Raw genomic sequence first — 26,215 nt, 5'->3', positions numbered from 1 at the left:
ATAACATTGATATCGATATCTTTGCAGATTCATGAGGTCAATTTAAGAAAAAAATTAACACAGCGTTATTGGACATCTAAACTCTTATACTTTACTTTACCTCTTACTTTTAGTTTTTTTTTTATCACTTCTTAAATAGTTGTTTACTGATTACTTCTCTTTTCTTTGTAGGAATGTTGTGCAAACCTTTAATTTAAGTTCATATAACTGTAATATTGTGATTTTTTTATTTTTATTTTGTATAGTTTTGCATAATATGTACTTAGTTGGTATGCCTGTAATAAATAAATAAATAATATCTGTCTGGGCGAAGTCTGTCGAACCCGGAACCAGATGCTCTCGAATCAAATTTTATTGAAGTTTCCTCTGGTGTATCGCAGGAATCCTTTCTTGGACCGCTTTTGTATGTCTCTTACTTTTATAATATGGGTAGATATTTTAACATGGTTTTTCGTATAGGCTCTTATACATGCTGATCACTATATATTTACATAAATAGAAATCAGTCTAGCCTAAATACAACAGATCGAAAGACAAAGCTGTGTTGAAAATCGGATCAGAATTAATTTAATAAAATGTTTGCATGTTACTTGTTACATTTGCGACTGTCTTCATAAATGGATTTTTTCTTTTATACATCATAATCATACTATGCGTGCAGTAAATTCTTCCCATTAATAGTCTTAAAAATTAAAAAAAAACAGCACAATTATTTTATTTAAATTATTTATTGTATTTTATCTAAAATAATCCAAATGCATATGGTTAAATAGAATAATTTAAAATTTAATATTTTAGGTACCTAACATTATCGACAATTTTATAACAGCATATTATTGCACAAATTATAATAAAAATAAGTACATAATACTATAAAAACAAATTCCGATAATATAAATAATAAAATCAATTACAATTTGTGCACATTTGGATCATATCATTGAGTAGACTTCGTTTGTACTTTATGAAACGGTTACTTTCAAAAAATATCTACTAGCTAAATGATGACAAAATATAATTATTACATAAAGAGAATAATTCATAACTGTGAAACAATCGATAATTTTACTCACGAAAAGTGAACGCTATCATAACAACAACACATGAGATAAAAGAATCATTTAAAAAGGCGATCATGTTCACAATTAGATACTTTTTTAAAGTGTTCAAAATTGAATAAAACAAATTTACATTTAACGGTTTAAGTTAAAAAACACATGTCAGTAGTTTTGTTTGAGACCCTTTACAAATTCATGGCTGTTCCAAAAAACTAGAGTCTACTGAACTAGAGTTAAGAAGTTCAAGAAGATTACACTACTAACATGACAGAGCAACTTTAAACCGTTGCAAAAAGCTATAAATTTTGGCTGCGACATCTTCGTCGAACGATATAATTTTACCACTTTTGCAAACATTCAATAATAAAAACATGTCACGAAAATAGTAACCACTAATCGTAAACCAAAAAACAAATTTAGTGTCGGACTTACAGATATTGTGTATCGTATTTCGGATTTTTTTTCAAACCTGTGAATCAAAAAACTTAAAAATACCAATGTACTTACTTATTTTAATTAAATTAAATAATCACTATTCTTAATCTAAAACTTTAGTAACATTAATGATTTACTCCTAATACACTATGTATGTCAGCTGATATCATTATCATTGGTTTTTTTGTAATACATGGTGTCAGAATTATTATTATCATTACTTTAGTAGTTTCCACCAAGCGCCATATGCCTTGGTCCTACAATTTATATAGGTACCCTGATAATACTATTAAAGTCACATTTAACAAAACGTAACGTAACGTAACGTTAACGTATATAAAATATAATATTTACAGTAAAGTATATACTGATCTTAAGTTTAAATATTGTTTGAAGAACTTACATTATCTATTTGAGAATCCAAACAGGTGAAGTTTTAATTTTTTTCTAGATCAATCGGTTTAAAATGAGTCTGGTCATTCAGTCTGTCAGTTACAGTTTTATTAATTAGATAACCAAAATGATGTATGGCACAAATACGAGTATTCTTCACTCTAATTACTTATTAACTAGCATTTTTTTCTCTCAGCCTACTGTACTAAACATTGCCCTTTGTTTTCTGTAAATCAGTATCATCGTCTGTTTCATCCGTAACATCTATTGTCTCTTCTCTTTCTTCGAGCAGCTGGCGGGTAACATCTGTTTTCGCGTCTTCTTCATCTTCTTCGTTTATAGCATCGTGTTTGTCGTCGTTATAATTTCTTCGCATAAGGGTATCCGGCATCGTGAATACTACACTCCCATATGTATTCCCTGAAATATTTTAATTTAGAGGTTTATTTTTAAATAAATACCAAGGAACGATATCTTCTAATTTTTTAATATAACGGATATCTCTGATACCACGATAAACGTACCTATATCCGGCGATTTGACTCCGTAGTCCCGTCTCTTTTTCCAAATGTACCCAATGTTAATGATAACAACTGCAATCAGTAAGATACCCACACAGCCTCCTACTAACCAAGTGAGCTGGAGACCAGCCAATCTGGAATCAAGAAAAAAAAATATTAGCTTTACCGCTGTTTGTAATTAAGTAAGTTAATTTGATGTTTGTCACTGATGCTTAACCTAACAACGCCTCAACGAACCAACATAACCTGGTCGTGTGTTGACTCATTACATTTATTTCGATGGTACTATCAATCGTTAAAATATTCAGGTTAAATAGGAGCTAGGTATTTGCTAGTAAAGACAAAACTCTAGTGCTTCTGCAACGATCTCTATCCTTTTCGTAAGATAATTCCCGTAGCAAATCATTTATGTAGCATACGAGTTCACCTAATGATAAATAAGTGATCACGGCCACCTGTAACCAACACCATATAGAATAATTTCGATGTTTTAAGTGAATGCTTAACACAAATAAGATTGAATATACCTCGTATTTGAAGCAGCTTCTGCGGAGTCGTTCAGGGGGCTGACGCAGGGCCACCCGTCCTCACAGAAGCAGTCTCCGTCAGAGCAACTAGCACTGCAGTTGGTACAGTCCGCTCTGTAACGTAAAAGAAAATCTTAATAAAAAAGTTGTTATTATTTTAACAATAAAACTGTAAGCACTGGTTGAATTTAAAAACAGGATTTTAATTCGACAGGCTACTATTAAAGGGACTGACGATTCTTATAAGTCATTAGTTTAATCGGCTTCCAGTGCGACTTCCAATCGCAAATGAATTTAATTTTTTTATAAAATTTACTGTTATTTTATTAAAATTTTAAATTCTTCATTAAGGTTTAAGTAAATATTGCTTCATTCAATTTTCAAATCTGTGCATATTAACTTAACACATTTCATTACAAAAAAATTGCAAAAAAACCAAAACGAATTAATACATATTTAAAAAACCTACCTAAAATATAACAAAGATGGTTGATAGCATCGTCTAAATAAATTATTATTTTTTTGTATAAAATCTCTACTTACGGCATGATACAAGAATGATTGAAGAGTTTATAACCAGCATCACATAAACATTCCCCATCAATGGTACATTTCCCATATTCACATGATTCACAAGGCTTGTAGCAAGTGTATTTATCAGTTACATTTTTCACATAACCGTCTTTACAAATACAACTTTCGGGGGATTCACAATATCCATTGATGCACCCAGAGGAACAAACTGCTTCACATATTCCGTTATTCATGGCGTAACCATCGTTACATCGACAATTTTCTGGAGAAACACAAACGCCGTTCTTACATGACTGACATTTTGGTGAGCAAGTATAATTATTAATTTTTTCATATCCTGACTTACATTTACATGTATCAGGTGAAACACAGTCCGCATTGATGCACTTATCTTTGCAAATTGGGTTACATGTAAATTGATTTTCACTATCTTGTTTATATCCGCTATCACATGTGCACTTGTTCGGCGCTGAACAGAAACCATTAGTACATGGCTCGGAACAAACTGGCTCGCAGGTTGTTCCATTGACCTTAGCATATCCGTCGAAACAGCGGCAATCGTTCGGTGCCACACATTCACCATTGTCGCAATGGTCGCATTTAGGCTTACATGCCCAAGGATCGCCCAGAACTGATTCATAGCCAATGAGACAAACACAGATATTTGGTCCATCGCAGGTTGCATTCAAACACATTTTGTCGCATTTCGGTAGACATCTGTATTTATTTGATAAGACACTTTTATATCCCGTATTGCATTGGCATGTTTCAGGTGCTGTACACACGCCATTGACGCAGAGCTGACTACAGCGAGGGACGCAGCTGTTATTCTCACTCTCGTATCCTTCATCGCATGTACAGATGTCAGGAGCGGTACATTTTCCATATATGCATGGAACTTTACAGTGGGGTTTACACTGCAATGTATCCGGATCGTTTACGTAGCCGTCTAGACATTTAGGAGCACAGTGTGTTGAATTAAATGTTGCATATCCTTCATTACAAAGGCATGTACCATCATCAACGCATTTAGCGTTAACGCAGGATGGTTCGCATACTGGTTCTGTGCAAGTATTGTTGTTTTTCAGGATTAATGGTGGTTCGCAGACGCAAGTGTCGGGGGCTGTGCAGTTACCTCTCTCACAGCCATGAGGACAGTCTGCTTTGCATTCTTCGCCTTCGGCCGAATACAGCCATCCTTTACAGCATAAAGGAGTGCTCACCATTTTAATTTGTTGCTGAAAACAAAATAGCAAAGCATTATATATCACGAGCATTTACTATCGGTGCATACTATCAACATGTAGATTACGCTCATTACGCTCATTAAGGACTTGATTAGAATTAAACATTTTAATTGTTTTAATGTCTAATGATCCAAGTCATAAATCCATTTATTAACTGCTTGCACGTCACTACTGGTTATTAGAACAAGTTATGTAAGTTAACTGAAAAAAAAGGTGGCGCCAAAATATGCCAGTTATTCAAATGGAAGAGGCAATAATTAGAATTATATTAATTCGGATTAATTTATTTATAGTGTTTTGTGTGTTTTCTATAAAAAAATTAATAAGTAATAACTTACGACTGTTTTCCTACATGGTCTCCTGCCACACTTCCCCAACTTTGTTACAGTCACCATTTGTGGAATGCTGAAAAAATACCAAGATTATACTTATTACAAGGATTTATAACACAAGATATTCTTCATAAGATTGAACCATCTTATCGTCTTATGTGAGAGTGGATAAGAAATTCGGCCTCTTGATCGAGGGGTCCGAGGTTCAAATCCCACGCATGCACCTCTGATTTTTCAAAGTATATGCGTATTAGAAATTAATTATCACTTGCTTAAGCGAAGGTAAACAACGGCAGAACTGCACTGGGAAATCTAAACAAAAAGTTTTCAAAGCTATGTGAAGTCGGTAGTGGACTGTGACCTAATCCTTCTCAATCTGGGACTGGAGTAGTAATGGGTTGATGATGATGATGAACCTTCTTATAGTAAGTGATTAAAGTTTGGAAAATCCAAAAGTGCACGACTCATAATGCTCATTTAATTAAGAAATATTAAAAAAAAAAAAAAAAAAAAACAGCTGTAGTAGTAAGAAGGTACTGCACAAGCGCCCCTGGTGGAATAAATGTACATAATATCTATAGATATACAGTCTTGTAGTTTTCGTTTTTTATTAATTGCAATTAAACGACACTGAATTAATTAATCATTCGCATTCAGTGACCTACAATCTTAAAAAATATCTTGATTCCGTGAACTATCAAGGCTATAATAATAAAAATAGCCGCCAAAATGAAGCGAAAAAAATTTTTCGATCGTAAAGCACTCTCTGATGCTTCGCATCATGAGTCGTGCAATTATCACACATGGACATCTGTCACCACCTTTACATACAACAAAGTGTTTCTACAGAAACGAATCACAAATTGGATACTATTTATGAATTAAAGTGTCTCGTGTGTAGCTTAGCGACATCCACAGCCTTCCACAGAACCGCAACGTTACTTGTTTCACGTTAGAAAATGCTGTGGTGATGGTACCTTGTTCTACTTACTACCTTTTCTTTTCCACCTTAGTATATAATTATATTTGTACATTAATACGTGTTGCGGTATTTTATGATGCCCAAGACCTAATCATACTCAACTAATCCAATAAGTTAAGCAATCGGCAAGAGTATAAGGGTAGATGGGTGACCGCTAATTTTCATGCGCGCTTCCGTGCTTCGGAGGGCACGTCAATCTAGAGCTCCTGCTTACTTTCAATGGATAGCAGTGGATAAACCTTGTTAATAAGAAAATTAAATATAAAGGATAAGTTTTTCAAATAGGCTTTCAGGGCCAAATCCGAAACTATAAGGTTTTAGCGAAAAACGCTGAAAAGAATTACGAGGTCGATTGCTATAAAAATTAAAACTACTTAATCACATTTTTGAAAAATCTTTCTCCGTAGTCGGGAATCATACAAGTTCATTTTGAACACCCTGTTTAGTGTCGCTTATAAGGGTCAGATTCTGAGAAATAATTATACATGAAAAAGTAAAGGAAAAGGCTAATTTTTAATTCACCCTGTATACGTATATGCCTTTTTTAACGAGGGGGAAACCCTAAAAAGGTACCCGATGCCGTGGGAGCAACATGGGGTTATGTGGGATTCTAAACGCACTAAAACCCCCGGATGGACGTCCTCGGTTCTGCGTAGAGGATTCCGGGATCTCCAAAGGAACGCAACCGGAGTCCTCTTAGCGCGTTGCCCGGTCAGGTTCCACCTAGGTGAGCATGACGCTCCCAACATCCTTCCTTACCTGGGTTACGGAGTCACTTACAAAATTTTCAGTTACAATTTTATATACTAATTTTTAATTTCTAAAAAAATACTACTACTGGATCGGATCATGACCGAGGGTTGTATTAGCGCTTTGAAAGCATTCGAGACGGTTTAGTAATGCTAATAACTAATGATGTGTAACGTCCACCCTTCATATTATAGCAGCCCAAAGGATGCAACCAAGTGTCATAAAATAAATAATAAATTAATCTATACTAATATTATAAAGAGGAAAACTTTGTTTGTTTGTTTGATTGTAATGAATAGACTCAAAAACTATGGGACCGATTTTAAAAATTATTTCACCATTCGAAAGCTACATTATCCACGAGTATCATAGGCTATATTTTATATTAATTATATTTGATAAATAGATTTTGAGGCGGTACAAAGTTTGCCGGGTCAGATACTAAGTTAAAAAAGGGTTACAGTCAGGGTCTAATATGGAATTTGGAAGGTCACATCCTAATTCTCAAAAGTAGCAATGCTTACTCTACCTAGACGCAATCACGGAAAGATGGCGGAGATACTGTGAGCAGCTCTATAGAAATCCATCGGAGCCAACACCATCCAAGCCTTTATTTAAGTGGAAAGATCTTGACCTTGAACCTCCCATACTACGGTCAGAGATTACAGCTGCGATAGCTGCGCTTAAAGCCAAAAAAGCTCCTGGACTGGACCAGCTAACGGCAGAGATAATTAAGGCCATGGGTCCATCAGGAGAGGACGCCCTATACAAAATATGCGACAACATCTGGCATACTGGCGAATGGCCAAGCGATTGGACAAAATCCGTTATACTACCACTGCACAAGAAAGGGTCTATGGCCAAATGCGACAACTACAGAACCTTGGCTCTCCTATCCCATGCTAGCAAAGTGATGCTACATATCATCAACAACAGGATCCGATATTTCTTAGACTGGCAGATTCCACAGGAGCAGGCAGGCTTTGTCAAAGGAAAAGGAACTCGCGAACAAATACTAAATATTCGCCAATTGATAGAAAAGTCCTATGAGTTCAACACACCTATCATCTTGTGTTTCATCGACTACACTAAAGCCTTTGACTGCGTCGTTTGGTCAGCCCTGTGGAGGGTGCTGGGAGAACTCGGAGTACCTACTCACTTAGTAGCTTTAATACAATCGCTCTATCTGAACAATCAGGGCGTAGTAAAGATTGATAAAGCTATGTCCGGGCCATTCAGCTTTGAAAAAGGTGTAAGGCAGGGTTGTATTCTATCTCCCATTCTCTTTAACGTTTACGGAGAATACATAATCAACCGCGCGTGTGAAAACTGGAAAGGCGGTGTCACAATAGGGGGCAAAAAAATCACCAATCTCCGCTATGCGGATGACACAACTCTTCTAGCTGCCAACGAGACCGAAATGCTAAATCTCCTTAAGAGAATAGAAAGGATCAGCTTAGAACTAGGTCTCAAAATCAACCACACCAAAACAAAACTGATGGTAGTAGACCGTAGCAATCAACTACAGCTCTCCGGCGCTCTGAATCTGGAAACAGTAGACGATTTTATCTATCTGGGCGCAAACATCAGTAATACAGGCTCTTGCGAAAAGGAAATTCGTAGACGTATAGGAATGGCCAAAAATGCAATGACCCAGCTGCAAAGAATATGGAAGGATCGCAATGTCTCACGAAAAACCAAAATGAGACTGGTTAACACACTTGTATTCTCCATATTCAGCTACGGGTCAGAGACATGGACCCTAAAGAAGGCCGACCGAGATCGCATTGACGCTTTCGAAATGTGGTGCTGGAGGAAAATGTTGCATATTCCCTGGACTGCATTCCGCACCAACAACTCCATCCTTCGAGAGCTCAATGTGCATACCAGACTCTCTTCTATATGTCTACGAAGAGTACTGGAGTTCTTTGGTCACATTGCAAGGAAAGACGGAAACAACCTGGAACAGCTAACGGTTACCGGCAAGGTGGACGGTAAGCGCCCGAGAGGCCGTAGTCCGATAAGATGGTCGGACCAAATCCGTGCGACACTCGACACGAACCTGCACGAGGCTCTTCACGTAGCAAAGGATAGGCGTAGATGGCGTGACATCATCCAGAGAAAAATGACTCCATCACGGGGGGATCACGACCCTCAGTAATGAGGAACACGACGCGAGGAGGAGGACGCGCAAATATTATCAGTGTTTAGGTGCTTCCACACTACCCTGGGTGATTCACCCAACGAAACACAAAGTTCAAAATATTTCGGTAATCCTATGTTAACAGATATAGGCCCAGAGGTATCCACTACTATACGAGTATTATCACAACATTTTTTATAGTATAGGAGTAGCAGACGAGCATGCAGTCCAACTGATGGTATGTGGCTACTGCCGCCCATGGACATCTGTCATCAACCCCAGATAGGATTAGATATTCCTACCTGACGTCGGCCACAAATACGCCGCTACCCCTGAGGACTAAGCTGGAACGCCTCGGAAAAGTATGTCTCCCTTACCACACCCTTCAAAACGGAAATTGTTATCAGGCACTGCTGTTATTAGGCAGAAATAGTGGCGGTGATGCCGCCGGAGTCGAACTACAAAGGGTTCTACCACCTTAATAACATATACGTTATTTATTAATTAGTAATAACTACGAGTATATTCTAGCTGAAAAACGGTTTCTTTTCAGAAAGGGTGGAAGGGCCTACCATGATGACTTATGTTTTGGTTGATAATTTTACAAGCCTTTAACAACAGTGTAAAAAAATCTGAATGTTATTCCTTCCGATACTTTCCTTCACAACTTAAAGAAGTATATACCTATTAATTAATTTTGTAATACCTAATATTAAAAGACTCGAAACGGATTGTTAGGATTCGAACCCGGGCCTCTTGGAACTTTAGCTGATTTCCCACAAACTTTTATTAATATTTGTAAGGTTATAATATATTAAGAGACAGTAAAAGCAAATATTATATCTTACAGAGGATTAAAAAGCATTTACATTTGACACACGTTTTGTAAGTTTAAACCGATTTTGGAAGAATTTTGCACAACTTTAAAGATCTCGTTTTAAACGATTTCTCCCTGGAGAACGACAGTGCACAATTAAGCCTAAAGTATAATAAATACCTTTAATAAGTACTACAAAAAAAGGATACGTTAACTACAAGAAGTTTTAATGCAAACAATACGTACTCTGCCATGCACACATTGGGATCTCCTTCCTTCTGAGCGTCACATACCCACACATACTCCAACACGGCCAAAGTCAACAATGCACACAAAAACCGAACTTCCATTTTCAATTTCGAAAATAAACTGTCAACAGTTTTGCTTAATAACTTATTAACTGGCTGGAAACGACTCCCACAATACGCGATTCGTTATCACTTCCGTTAATTAAATATTCCTCAACAGCGGTTATTGTTTCCCACACTATGTCGATACACGATCGCTCCTCTACAATCTACCGATACGACTGCGTACCGACTCACCCCATAACAACTATTAAAAAATAACGAGCACCAATACAGGATGTTTTGTGTGCGGAATAATTAAATCGTAATAAAATTTAAAGGACGACCCCGTAATCCGACCGCGATTGAAGGAATGTTATGAAGTGAACTGAAGTGTATTTAAAGCTGTTCAACGCGGATTCTCGTGACTCAGAATGCGTACAGAGCAATTATTAAATGTATGTAATCACCTTTTGTGTCCCTAATGTTTTTTTAATTTGTACGTTACTTATTATTGTAAGAATATCATCAGTTATGCCAATTAAGTCATGAAGTTTTTAACTAATTAAGCTAAAATTACACTGTTTAAATTTATTCTTTAAGCACTGTATCTCATTACATTAAAGAAAAAAACGTAATAATTGCTGTGTTATTAGAATTTTAATTATTATTGTACTAACGAGAGATGATATGACATATGATTTAAATGGAGTTATTACCTAAATGTCACAAATATGGTTGAAAATATTTAAAAAAAATCGGACATTATGCAAACTTTCCGTAAAAATAATCTCCATTTGGAATTGGAAAGCTACCGTTGGTATACCGTAAGTATATTATGTCCAAATGAAACATTAATCAGTATATAATTAGTTAGTAGGATATTCTTTTGTTGCTGAAGTAATAGGTAGATTACCCGATAAAATATAATGACAGTTCACAGACATTTATTACCTCAGAAGATAGATCTGATATACACACGTAGAAACCACCAGTAAGTAATATCAAGCTGTACCGGCAATTTAATTTAAGAAAATATCAATTGTGTCAGTAATTTTTTTTTATAATATAGTAGAAGCAGACGAGCATACAGTCCCTCTGATGGTATGTGGCTACTGCCGCCCATGGACATTTGCAATCAACCCCAGATAGGATTAGATATTCCTACCTGATATCGGCCATAGATGCGCCGATACCCCTGAGGGCTAAGCTGGAACGCGTCGGAAAAGTATGTCTAACTGTCTGCTGTCATGTCTCAGAAATAGGTGTGGCGGTGGTGCCACCGCAGTCAAACCACACCACGAGTTCTACCACCTTCCTATGAAGGTATACTGAGTGATTCACTAAGTGTGCCACTTGACGATCGTAATGGAAAGGGATGCGAGCACAAAGTACTCGTTCCAGTAGCATTAAGCATTATCTTTAACAAACAAGTGGAACGGGCCATTGCCACTGTGTTAAACCACTTATGGACATAGGCCGTAAACGTCATCGGTGATCAAAATACACAATCGAGAGAACGATTACTGCAGTTTTATCATTTTTGTTGATATTTATATTAATAAATAGTATAATATACTTATATTTAAATCTACATATCATCTCAATGTTCTCTTTATACTTTTAGATAGCGGTCTTCTCTCAGAATGAGAGAGGTTTGTATAGTATAGTCCCCCAGGCTGGTTAACTGCGAATAGATAAAGTTCACACAACTTTGAAAACTTTTTTGAAAGATCTCTTAAACATTTAGTTTCTCACGATGATTTATTTCTACGTTAAAGTAACTTTCCAATACCAGATGCGCGAGTTGGCGGAACCCCGAATTAAAGGGTGAGTTTGTAACACTAGGCTACGACTGCATTAAATTAATAAATCCCTATATCCTTAAAATATTATTATATTTAAAATATTATTTTATATTTGAAGGTGGTGAAACCCTTTGTGGTTCGACTCCGGCGGCACCACCGCCATACCTATTTCTACCTAATAACAGTATTAGGCGCTGCTGTGTTCCGTTTTGAAGGGTGTGGTAAGGGAGACAGACTTCCGAGGCGTTCCAGCTTAGTCCTCAGGGGTAGCGGCGCATCTGTGCCCGACCTCAGGTAGGAATATCTATCCTATCTGGAGTTGATTACAGATGTCCATGGGCGGCAGTAGCCACTTACCATCAGGTGGACTGCATGCTCGTCTGTTACTCCTACATAAAAAAAAAATCAGTTTTAATAATACTCTGTGTTAGTTTAATAATACTCTGTGTCGGAGAACAATGTCATTTCGCAGTACAGAGGGACAGTTTATAGACATCCGGCGCAATGTATAGATAAAATGCTAACACCGGATATGAATAAGTTCATGAATTAATGCCATTATCACTTTGATACCAGTTACAACACACTGTGGCAGATTAGTAGCAAACAACCAAAACATTATTCCCAGTCCCGAATGAAAGAATTATTTAGTTATTTCTGTTTAATAGCCTCTGTGTACTACGAGTACTATTTGTGTTTGTAATTTCATAATTTATATACTTTGTTGCACCTATGACAATACTGTCAGTCATTCTTTAGAATAAAGTTAGCTACTACATATAGTCATATACAACAATGCTCTACGCAACATATTGATAACCGGATCATGTATCGATATAATTCTAATTTATTTTTAATATCCATTTGAAAAATATTTAACTTTTCTAGATGCAAAATGTTCGTTCGAGAGTTCGTTCTCATTTATGGTAGATAATAAAATGTTTTAAAACTACAACCCAAATACGTATGAAACAAAAATAGTCTTACAGTGATGTTCGGGGGTAGCCGTGGAGGCCATAATATTATATTTATTTTCTTTTGACATAATATATGATGTGAATTTAGTCTGATTAGGTACAGCGCAAGAATTCAGCGTCCGTTCGTGACGTCAGGGGCGGTATATGTATTTTTTATTTTTAATATACCAAGTAAACTACAAATATATATATATATATATATATTTGTAATACAGGAGTAGCAGACGAGTATGCAGTGCACCTGATGGTAAAAAGCTATTGCTGCGACATCTGTAATCAACCCCAGATAGGAATAGATATTCCCACCTGAGGTCGGCTACAGTTGCGCCGCTACTCCTGAGGACTAAGCTGGAACGCCTTGGAAAAGTATGTCTCTTTTACCACACCCTTCAAAGCAGAACACAGCGTTTAACACTTCTGTTATTAGGCAGAAATAGGTGTGGCGGTAGTGCCACCGAAGTCGAACCACACAGGTTTCTACAACCTTCAGAATAAATTAAACGATTACTTTCTAATATTTCAGTCTAGATATCTAGATTTAACATGACGTACTAGGATTAGCGTCATTAATACCAGCGCCACGTGCGAACTGCCAAACAGAGTTGGTCAGGTCAAATAAATTCGGCACTGCAAATTTATTCAGTCGGCTTTACCGTCGATATACTCGTAGCGTGCGATTACCGATTAAAGACGTTTGTATGCTGCCATTGTCCAGTCAATCAGATTTAAGTGTCTCTTCCTTAATTTATTTTATTACCCGAGCTGTAAATTACGCAGTTTTGTGGGCCAGTAGACTCATAAGCCTTGAGGTCCACAACCATACAAAGAATCTTCCGTTTAATACTTGATCAGCTCAATTAGAAGTACTCGTACAAATGGCTTATTATGAACTTTATTAGTGAAAGTTACATCGAGTTTGATTTCGTAGTTTCCACGATTAGCTCGTATAAACAAAATATAGTTAAACTAGCCGACGGCAAACGTTGTGTTGCCATATAAATAATAAAATGTTAAGTGTGATCAACCCTTATCACTTAGGGGTATGAAAAATAGATAGTAGCCGATTCTCAGACCTACTGAATATGCATATAAATTTGGTGAAAATCGGTAAAGCCGTTTCGGAGGAGTACGGTAACTAACATTGTGACACGAGAATTTTATATACAAAAGATATTTTGTAATCAATTTGGTTTAAAACATTTTTAATGTGTTCGTTTTCGTTCGGTTGTTCTTTCGTTTGTATTTTTGTTCGTTCGTTTGTTTACACCAAGGTCATAAGCATAGAAATTTATATTATTTTACTTCGGCTCATTAAAATTACAGGGAGGCACTTCGTTTTTATTTATTACAGTATTTTTATAGTTGCAGTGACACAAATACCTACATAAAATACGACCGCCATACCTTTTTCTAGCGTGAAGTAGTTTTTGTGTAGTTGGAAGGATGTGGATGCCGGCCGAGTTGCATATGTGGCGACCATCATCGTTCTAAGGTGTACCAACACATCTTTGATCGACATCAGATAGAACTTCTGGTTTATAAGTGGAGTAGGTTAGAGAAGGTGGTAGAACCCTTTGTGGTTCGACTCCGGCGGCACCACCGCCACACCTATTTCTACCTAATTACAGCAGTGATAGGCGCTGCTGTGTTCCGTTTGAAGGGTGTGGTAAGGGAGACAGACTTTTCCGAGGCGTTCCAGCTTAGTCCTCAGGGGTAGCGGCGCATCTATGGTAGACCTCACGTAGGAATATCTAATCCTGTCCCTGTAGTCTCGGGAATAGAATAGGGCTACGGTATCCCCTGCCTGTCGTAAGAGGCGACTAAAAGGGGGCTTCCGGGGTTGCGGGTGGCAAGAGTGGGAGCTCGGACCGTCCAGCAAGCAACCCCGGGAAGGACGACGGTATGTGTGGTCGCATGCCGTCGTGAGCACCAGATGGTGTGGGAGGAGCCAAAGGTGCTCCCCCAGGGTAGAGCCCGATCGGGGCATTGCGCTTGGAGGACTCCGGTTGTGTTCCCTTGGAGATCCCGGAGTTCTCCAACAAGCGTTGAGGACGACCACCGGGGGGGTTTTAGTGCGGTAAAAATCCCACATAACCCGGCGTCGCTCCCACGTCGTCGGGCACCTTTTCAAGGTTTCCCCCTCGTAAACAAAAAAAAAAAAAAAAAAAGGAATATCTAATCCTATCTGGGGTTGATTACAGATGTCCATGGGCGGCAGTAGCCACTTACCATCAGATGGACTGCTTGCTCGTCTGCTACTCCTATATTATAACAAAAAAAGATGTTCATGGGCGGTAGTGACCACTTACCATCAGATGAACTACATACTCGTTTGTCAGTTGATTTTTATAAAACAAAGAAGTGCATGACTTAAATTTAAACAAGAATACTTTTTTGTTAATCGTTTTCGTAACTGGCAAAATACCAAAAAAGTTATACGAAAAATGCACATTTATAATATTATTCCAGAAAATACATCCTGTACGTGTCAGCACCGCACAAATCATTTGCCATTATTATAATTAACGAAGTTGTGAGTAATATTTACTGATTAGAGAATTGTTGATACTCCATAATGCCAGATTTAGACTAATCAGGTAGGTATATGAGTTCTGTGTAAGCTGAACTTTTGAACAATTGCCATTAATTTACTCCAATCGTCTAATTATTTTTATGTTCCTCATTAAATGTCGACGTTCATGCGTAATTTATGTATATTTTTTGTATAATTATATCTTTTCAAGTTTATATTATGTTATCATGTTAACATATGCTCGTCTGCTATATCATAGAAAAACATAGGTTAAAATGAGAACATTAAATAACTTAACATTCATTTACTAGATGCATAGATTAGTAAAGATTACTCACTCCTAACAAGAAAATGTACCCAGTTTTGAGAATTGAAATAGTTGCGTAAAAAAGTTTTGCCACGTCTCCGTGCTAAAATGTCCCTAAAATATTTGAAATAATTATTTATTTATTCCGTAAATTACGCAGTATTAGTTATTCATTCGTAAAGTTTATCTAAAAATGTTTTTATTTGTCAAGAATTCAAAAAAAGAACTTACTAAAATAAGCCGTTTGTGGCTTCATTCAATTTCGAGGCGGCGAACTATCTTTACTAATCTATGACTAGAAGCATAAATGTTAATGACGAGCACGCAGTCCATCTGATGGTAAGTGCCTACTGCCGCCCATGGAAAACTGTAATCAACCCTAAATAAGATTATATTGGATACAACTGAGGACTAAGCTGGAATACCTCGATTAGGAATGTCTTTCATACCGCACCCTTCAAACCAGAACACAGCACCGCTTAAACACAGCTGTTATTAGGCTGAAATATGTGGTGTTGCCCGCGGGGTCGAACCACATAGGACTCTACCACCTTCAGCATCTTTTTTGAAACATGTTTACCATCAACATATTTTTGAAACATGTTAACTATAACTATGTGAACAATAAAACTATTTGTTCCAGTATTAATAATGACGCCGCCTTAAATTATAATCCACACAAAAAATCGTTTCAATTGATTCCGAAGCGTACAACATATTCTCTGTACTCTGAGACAAAAACAGAATACTAATTAGATGTTGGAAAATAGAGACATTCTCATCTAATACAATTATTTAAAGGTAAATACTTGTGGTTTGATAGTTGTAACGCTGTTTAACCGAGTTCTGTTATTATTTCCTTTATGAAATTGATATAAGTAATTATATATCAAAGCGGCATATACGTAATACTTTTAAAGAGACAGAAAAACTTATTCTTACGTCACAAAGTTTTTCATTGTTCTTTTAAAAATTTATTGACCTTTTATTGTTCCTCCATTGAGAGTGTATTGACAAATCTGGAAATAAAATTACGCAATAAACAAAAAAAAAATTTTTGGTTTATTATGTACCCATCTAATTTATTGGGCAATAAAACTTAGAACACTTCGTGTCTATCTTAACACATCATTGGTTATAATCAAACAGCGAGTCCTGACGTATTGGTTATATGGAGTTAGGTATGGTTGGGGCTTAGGACTCTAATATCATTGAGTTTTAAGGTCTTCACTTAAAACTCAGCTACACGTAAAGCCTTTTTACCGTCTTAGCTTTACTGTGATAGTCTAGTGGTTTAGAAACTCGGCCTCTTAATCGAGGGGTCCGCGGTTCAAATCCCAGGCACGCGCCTGTGATTTTTCAAAGTATGTGCGTATTATAAATGAATTATCATTGGCTTAAACGGTGAAGGTAAACATTGCGAAAAAACCTGCATACCTGAGAAATCCTAAAAAAAACTTTTTAAAGGTATGTGAAGTCTACCAATTCGCACTTGGCCAGCGCGGTGGACAATGGCCAAACCCTTCTCATTCTGAGAGGAGACCAGTGCCCAGCAGTGAGACAGTAATGATTTGTTGCAATTTGATGATTTGTATGTAATTTACTAAAGTTGTAAGTTAAGACTCGCGTAGTAGATGACTAACGTTTTAATTTTGAGGCGGGTGCGAGCCCAACAGCGAGACAAATAACGGATATGTCCGTCATACACAAGGATAATGAAAGATGAGATTCAGACTTATTACTGTAAAGTCCTATACCTACAATAAATTATTTTATTGTGGTCACATACAGAGTAACGATATCAACATGTACCCCATGGAAACGGAATTTTCCTATTGATAACATTCACAATAATAAATTACAATGTATATGTTATAAAATAATACTTGAATATGCAACCATTGACGTTATAATGTTTATAATTGACAACAAATAGGTTTAGTGTTATTTCCCTAGACTGAAATCTAGAACAAACATCCTCTAGCTGAACCTATTTCCTTAACGTACGTAAACCTAGAATAATTAAAGAACAAACTAGAATAATTAGAAGAAGTTAGAACCCTTTCTGGTGCGTCTCCGGCGGCACCACCGCCACACCTATTTCTACCTAATAACAGCAATGTTAAGCGCTGCAGTGTTTTAATTTGAAGAGTGTGGTAAGAAAGACGTATTTTACCAAGGCGTTCCAGTATAGTCCTAATGGGTAGCGGCGCATCTGTAGCCGACCTCAGATGGGAATCTAATCTTATCTGGGGTTGCATCTGCATCTGGGGATGTGGAGGTGCATGCTCGTCTGCTACTCCTAAATTATATTTAAAAAAATATGCCCTATTTCAATCAGTAGTATTATTTATTATCTCTATCCTGATTTACTTCTGTTTCCTGTGATACTGATACTTAGCTATTAGTAATAATTAACAGAATAATAAGCAAGTAAGATAAGATAAGATAAATTATATATTTTTTTAAAGCGGAAATATACTAGCAAATAGTATATACGAGTATATAGAAGTATATAAGAGTATTGCGAAAATAAAATAATCGTGACTTTATGATTTTTTATCTAACATTTTTACAATAACAAATAAGAATAGATGTTTTGAAAACATCATGAAGGCTCTTTGAAAAAATAAAATCGTTATAATTATATTATTATATATACTTCATAGCTTAAGATAAATAATAAAATCTTAAAATGTGGTTCAAGGGTATAGATATTCGTAAATATCGTGTTGTGCGATGATTCTAGTTATATCTATCAAAGTACTCGTATATATATTTATTACAACATCAAACTTGTATCTATTCCATAGGAAAACATACATATTATTCATTTAAATTACAGTTATAATAATATAAGGTACTAAGTAAACATATTACTGATCATTTAATGTAAAAATATTAATCATAAATTATATAAAATATTGTGCATTAATTTACTTTTGTCAGGAATATTTATAATTTTCAATAAAGCCTCTAAAAGTAACATAAGTTCAATCCAGATTTGGCTTAAACAAAGACAAACAAAGGTGGTAAAACCCTTTGTGGTTCGACTCCGGCGGCACCATCACTACACCTATTACTGCCTATTAAGAGTAGTGTTAAGCGTTGTTGTGTACTGGTTTGAAGGGTGCGGTAAGGGAGACATACTTTTCCGAGGCGTTCCAGCTTAGTTCTCAACGGTAGCAGCGCATCTGTGGCCGACGTCAGGTTGGAATATCTAATCCAATCTGGGGTTGATTATATATGTCCATGTGCGGCAGTAGCCACTTACCATCAGGTGGACTGCATGCTCGTCTGCGACTCCTATATTATAAATAAAAATAGTAATCCATATTTATAATCGTCGACCAAATCCGGAAAGCAAAACTCGAAACAAACTAAAAGACGTCAATCATATTCTTTTGATTCAATAACATTAACATATTATGTTATGTGCGGTAGAAGTTCTTGGAAGCATATATTAACTATAATAGGAGGAAATGGGAGGGCTTGGGAAAAGCAACACATTATAAATAAATTGTTCTCAGCAAACATTAATTATTATTCAAAGCATCGTCGGCGTTTCCATAAGCGATCGATAAGGACATGTCTTGATAATAATTATTTTATATCGTAAATTATATTGGAGAAGAAGCTATTAATAACGTTCTTTGAATAAGTATAGTCCGCGTAAAACTGCTAGTCCGCTCTGAATATAGAGATGAATCGCGTCGCCATAGTAAATTGTATGACTACACCTGCTCGCATTAACTTCAGAGCGGACTAGCAGTTTGGCGGGGACTATAACTCAATAAGTAACAAGTTGGAAAGATGAAATACGCAAGGACATTGTAATTAAGAATTTTAAATGATTACTAGAGCCATTGATACACTTATTTGATGGTTCATGATTTAATTTTTGTAAACTCTCTGATGATGAAATTATTTTTAATCAGTGATATAAGTACTAGCTCCTACGCTGTATAATAACTTCATGTAATACGTTATGATATTATGCAATTTTGTCATTTTACTACCAACAGTGACATAAATAAAAATAAAAATCCAAACTTCAATGCATTGAAGATTCTTCATCAATATTTCGGCTCTTAAATCAAATATTATTGCCTTGTAGGATAATTTTATAAAAAGCAGTGATAGCCTAGTGGTTAAGAAACGCGGCCTCTCGATCGAGGGGTCCGAGGTTCAAATCCCAGGCACGCACCTCTGATTTTCAAATTTATGTGCGTATTCAAATTAATTATCACTTGCTTAAACGATGAAGGAAAACATCGTGAGGAAACCTGCATACCTGAGAGATTTATAAAAAAAAAATAAGTCTACCAATACGCACTTGGCCAGCGCGGTGGACTATGGCCTCATCCTTCTCATTCTGAGAGGAGACCCGTGCCCAGCAGTGGGACAGTAATGGGTTGATGATGAGGATGATATTAAAAACACAAAATTAATTTATTATTTTTGTACTATTGCACAATACCAGCCTATGTGGCGGTTGCGGTGTACCCGAGGTGATAAAGGTAACATTGAGGCCAAAACCATAATGAATTCCATTATACGAATGGATTCAGTAAATGGGCTTCAATTATATTAGGCAGCCCACAATCTCATACGCCACATATTTTGAAGATCGAAGACGAATTCCATTGGTGAATCATCATTATCATGAACCCATTACTGTCCCACTGTTGGGCACGGGTCTCCTCTCAGAATGAGAAGGATTAGGCATAGTTCACCGCGCTGGCCAAGTGCGTATTGGAAGTCTTCACATACCTCTGATAACTTTTATTATTTTTTTAGATTTCTCAAGTATGCAGGTGTCCTCACGATTTTTTCCTTCACCGTTTAAGCAAGTAATAATTAATTTCTAATACGCATATACCTTTGAAAAATCAGAGGTGCCTGGGATTTCAACCTCAGACCCTTCGATCAAGAGGCCGAGTTTCCTAGCCACTAGGCTATCACAGCTATTTATTTATTTATTATTCGTGAATAGTATCTATCAACCTACAGTCCCACATAATACGCAATAAGAAGACTCAAGAAGTCAACGACCGTCTTGATGATTCACCAAAGCGTCAGAAGCTTACCGATAGGCGAGATTGCATCAATCAATCCGCTCGCGTCATTGCCAATGCAAATGTCCACGCACAATGTCCATCCGTTTGACGCTATCACACTGATATGTGCGTGACCTACATGCTTCTGTTTCAAGCCAGCCCATATCGTACATAATTTATTGCTTAATGAGCTGACTTCTCGCAGACAATTTAATAACTAAGAATAGACGCAAAATGAAAATTAATCTGTTCATACTTGTTATGAATGAAACGGTATGAAAATAAAGATAAATGCCGTTCTAGTCTAGTGGTTTGAAAATCGGTTAAATCGAGTGGTACGAAGTTCGAATCACGGGCACGTATTTTTTATTTTACAAAGTTGTATGCGTGGTAGAAATAAATTATAACTTGCTTAGACGTTGGAGGAATACATCATGAGAATGTATGGTTGGTGAAGTCTACAATCTGCATTCGACCAGCGCAGTGGACGATGGCGTATAATCCTCTCAGTCTGAAAGGAGCACGGGTTGCCATCGTGGATCCCAACAGAGGATCAGTAATGTGTTAACATTACACGAGCAATTTGTGTAAATTAAGTATATTAAAGCAGTGATAGCCTAAAAGCAGTGATAGCCTAAAAGCAGTGATAGCCTAGTGGTTAAGAAACGCGGCCTCTCGATCGAGGGGTCCGAGGTTCAAATCCCAGGCACGCACCTCTGATTTTCAAATTTATGTGCGTATTAGAAATTAATTATCACTTGCTTAAACGGTGAAGGAAAACATCGTGAGGAAACCTGCATACCTGAGAGATTTATAAAAAATCTTAAAGGTATGTGAAGTCTACCAATACGCACTTGGCCAGCGCGGTGGACTACGGCCTAATCCTTCTCATTCTGAGAGGAGACCCGTGCCCAGCAGTGGGACAGTAATGGGTTGATGATGAAGTATATTAAGACTTGAATACTTTGACGGCAATTACTTGCCGACCAATAAGCTTTTACTGAAGTATAAAAAAATTCGAAGAAAGAATCGAATAGTTAAATATACAGGCATGATCCAGGGCATATAATTTGTGTGTTGTGTTGTTTGTTGATTTACCCCATGTTGCATTGTCGTTTTTGTTTGACTACTAAAAATAAGAGAAGTCTAGAAGTTGTTCATTATCTAACGCGATAAAATATTTTTATTGATTTACTTAGCAGTAGCTTATACTTAGCAGAGAATTTTGCCCTAAAAATATACTTTTGCTACTTCCTTACGTTAACGTTTTTCGATAACATCAGACAGGTCTGACCCTACTTAATAATGTTGAGTAGATAAGTCAAATCATAATAATAAACAAGTAATAAGTCAAAGGCATACTTACTATTTCGGAGCTTTACAATTCTCTGGGACGCAACCTCCGCTATCGCGATGCACTCCTTCAGGACACAGCTTTGAACACGTTTGACTGGTTCCATTCTTGACGTACCCTTCGTTACAAGTACATACGTTTGATGCTACACAGAACCCATTTACACATTTCACATCACACACTGGTTCACAATCACCGTTTAAATGTTTGTATCCGTCGTCACATTCACATTTGTCCGGTGCCACACACCGCCCTATTGTACAATTCTCACAGAATGGTACGCAGGTCGTCTCGTTAAGTTTTTCGTAACCGTCCAAACATTCACACGTATTCGGGGAGACACATTTCGAATTGACACAACCTCCACAATGAGGTTTGCATTTGAATTCATCAACTCTTTCGTAGCCGTCGAAACACGTGCATGTGTTGGGAGCAGTGCAGGTTCCGTTAGCACATGGAGTATCACATGTTGGAGAGCAGGACATGTCTTCGTTGACGACAAATCCAGGGTCACAGTGGTAGCAATGCGTTGCGTTATAAGGTGTGAAGGTGGAGTTGCAGGCGCAGGTGTTATTGGCATAGCAGGTTGCGTTGAAGCAAGGGGGGTCGCACGTGGGGGTGACGCAAGTGTTGTCGGCGAGGGTGGCTGGGGGGTCGCACACGCACACGTTGGGCGCCGCGCACCGCCCCCCCGCGCACCCCGCGCTGCACACCGCCCAGCAAGTGTCTGACTCGCTTCGGTACTCGAAGCCGTTGCAGCATAACGTTTGCTTCTTCGTCACTAAATATGCCTACGAGAAAAAAAATATGTGTTGCAATCATTTCACTAAAGTACTTTCATTTCTTTTATTTTTAATACTGAAGTAGTCGAAGTAGTTTTGAAGGTGGTAGAACCCTTTGTGGTCCTTTGTGGCACCACCGCCACACCTATTTCTGCCTAATAACAGCAGGGTTAGGCGCTGCTGTGTTCCGTTTTGAAGGGTGTAGTACGGGAGACATACTTTTCCGAAGCGTTCCAGCTTAGTCCTCAGGGATAGCGGCGCATCTGTGGCCAACCTCAGGTAGGAATATGTAATCCTATCTGGGATTGATAACAGACGTCTATGGGCGGCAGTAGCCACTTACCATCAGTAAGACTGCATGCTTGTCTGCTACTCCTACACTATAAAAAAAGTAGTTCGTTTGCAGGCAGTCCACCTAATGGTACTTCCTACTGCTGCAAATGGAAATCTGTAATTAACTTTAGATAATACTAGAGTCCCGGGACGGCTACAGCCGCGTTGCTACCCCTGTTGAATCGCAACGGATAGGTACCTGTCTCTAGCACACTACCACGCCCTTCATAGCAGAACACAGCATCACTGAACAATCCTGTTATTAGACAAAAATAGATGTGGTGCCTCTCGAATCGAACTATAAACTGCACATATGCACATAATTCAAAACCTCAGTCCTCATGTTTGAAAATCTTCAGACAATTGAGGAATTCATTTTTAAAAAGTATGTTTTTTGGCAGTGATCAGCTGACCCAAGTACTTTTATTGCAATATTATATTATATAGTAGCTACACTTATTAATCAAATGCGTACAAGTGCCTGGTTAAGTGCCTATGTACACATAATTATAATGTATTGCTATCATTATTTATATAGGCGTTCGAATTGAAACGCAGCTATTTAAAAGCTCAATAAAATGTTTCACAAATTTATTACCAATGCAATCTGTTCATGAAACTAGGCTTGATTAAAAGAGATTTAGATGCGGGGCCCAGTACCCTTACCATGAGTTTTTACGTTTACCAAATATTACTCTTTTGGTATTTGTTTACGTATTTGCCCATACAAATTCCAATCAGCGCCCCTAGCGGATTGTGTCAAAACTATAGTGACAGTAACGTAACATTAAATGTCTAAATTGACAAAATGGCGCTTTATGTTTTGTCTCCCTTTTTTGCAAACATGTGAGGGAGACAAAAAGTTAATCGTCACTTGAGCACTTACTTATTGTTACGTTTACTCATTCTACTGAAGCAAACGGAACAGAATAATGGATTGAGTAAACGTAACGTAAAATTGTGGGACGTTCTGAAAACTCGTACTAAGAGGGACATAATGGGATGTCGACGAGGGATATGGTGGATGTCATGAAAGTGGTAGAATCCTTCATGGTTTGACTTCGGAGGGACCGCTACATTTATTTCTGTACTGTAGATATTCTAGATTCGAGTGAATAAAGAGACACTACCTCCTTATTATAACTCTGGAGTAGGAAGACATATGTGGTCAACTCACGCGACAGTACCATTTACAATCAGGTGGACTACATGCTGGCTTGCTAGTACCATAATATAAAAATATCATCTATGGTATGTTGTAGGATACATTATTTATTGCATTGTAGCAATAAAATGTGTGCAATAAATTAAACGTAGTTATTAAAATCATTAATAGCTCAGTGGTAAGAAATAAGCTAATTCTGGAGTCTGGAGTTCGTATCGCGGAGATTTTTCAAACTTATGTGGCCATTATAATACGAGTATCAATTATCACTTGCAACGGCGATGAATGAAAATACCATGAGAAAAAATCGCCTAAGAATTCTTAAAGGGACGTGAAGTCTAGGTGGCCTTACGTAGTTTATATCCTATAGCCTACGTCCTTGTTATGCAAAATGCAGAGTGGGATTGTGCCCAGCAGGGGGACAGTAGTGGATTGAAATATCTGAGAATGTTCTTACTTCAGTTTTAGTTCGTTTCGCCGTACACCTCTTCTTCCCGCACCATTTCTTTGTTGACACTAAATAGGTTTTCAACCTTGTCTTGCGAACGCTGAAAATAAATAAAAATATTAATTGTCTATTCTTATTATGGACAATATTAATGTTTATGGAATATGGTTTAGAAAATTTATTCTTTAATTTTTAAGTTAGTAGAACTCATTGTGATTCGACTCCGGCGCCACCTTCGCCACACGTATTTTTACCTAATAACAGCACTAGAGTCAAGCGCAGCTGTATTCTGGTTTGAAAAATATGGTGAGAAGAACGTACTTTTCCGGGGCATTTCAGCTTACTATCTTCAACTTCACTTCTTCTACTTCAAGGGTATCGACACATCTGTGGCCGACTTCAGGTAAGAAGGTAATCTTACTATTAGATTGACTGTATTCTCGTCTGCTACTCTCATATTATAATATGAGAGTAGCAGACTTGTTCTTGTACTTGTTCAGTCTTTTCAAATAAACTCTTAGTATAGTTAGCTTAAAGAAAACTAAGTAGGCACGTAGTATGTAGAAGGCATATGTCATGCATCCATATAATATGATATGGGTAAATTTTATACTCGTATAACTGCATCTAAGTTGTACTAGTCGTTTTCAGTAGCACATTTTTATCTTCGTCCTTTTTTCGGTTTTCTCAAAATATTCATTGTAATTTTAAATAGAATAAATAAATAGATAAACGCGAAATTTTCAAAATCATTTATCTTCTGTATTGTCGAAAGAAGCGATCGGAGATTCAAATATAAAAAATACAGAAGACCGTTTACGAATCACAGACACGCCACGTAGAGTTGCCACTACTAAAAAAGCCACCTCCAGTAATTTTACACATCTGATGGATATCAGATAAAAAATACTATTTGAGATTGGTTGCAGATGACTACGTATGAACATTATAGACTACTGTTTTAAATCATATGCTCTGCGTGCATTTTTATAGATTAAAAAGAAAACGAATATTTACAGATTTACATTTATAATAAAAAACACAATTACCTTATTTTGGCTGTGCACACACCAGTATCATTCGCATTTAGGCCTTCCGAAAACATAAAACAACAGCACAGAACAATTAAAAAACACAACATTATTTTTAAGCACATTTTTTTCCAATTTTTTATCTGTACAAATTACAAATTAAATTACACGGAGTGGAAGAAATCTGAAATAGATGTATTATATTTTCGAATTTTGTTTTAAATTTAGAAGGCACTACCACTTAATAAGAAGGACAAAAACAATGTGAGGGACTATCACTTACTTATGGTTGTTCAATGCACCCTTTGTGGAGGGTTCCTATTGTCACTCCTATGGAAGTTATAATAAGGTTCACGCAAAAACAATAGGACAGGACATAGAATGTGTGGGA

General features: G+C 37.0%; 1 protein-coding gene across 1 annotated transcript; it reads right to left on the bottom strand.

The window, feature by feature from the left end:
* Positions 1-1,880: 1,880 nt before the first annotated feature.
* On the bottom strand, positions 1,881-26,076 carry LOC140750376 (uncharacterized). Its single transcript, XM_073083859.1, has 8 exons — positions 25,843-26,076; positions 24,803-24,893; positions 22,078-22,856; positions 5,054-5,120; positions 3,478-4,706; positions 2,935-3,048; positions 2,411-2,541; positions 1,881-2,306 (listed from the first exon to the last, which is right to left on the bottom strand). The coding sequence occupies exons 1-8, from the start codon at positions 25,947-25,949 to the stop codon at positions 2,092-2,094; spliced, it is 2,733 nt and encodes a 910-aa protein (XP_072939960.1). The 5' UTR covers positions 25,950-26,076; the 3' UTR covers positions 1,881-2,091.
* Between the last annotated feature and the right edge of the window lie 139 nt (positions 26,077-26,215).

The sequence above is a fragment of the Epargyreus clarus genome, unplaced genomic scaffold (genome assembly GCF_041222505.1).
Source record: "Epargyreus clarus isolate Ecla_fem2 unplaced genomic scaffold, WU_Ecla_fem_2.2 ptg000019l, whole genome shotgun sequence".
Lineage (NCBI taxonomy): Eukaryota > Metazoa > Arthropoda > Insecta > Lepidoptera > Hesperiidae > Epargyreus > Epargyreus clarus.
Note: the sequence above shows the minus strand (reverse complement) of the source record. Positions and strands in the feature narration are given on the sequence as shown.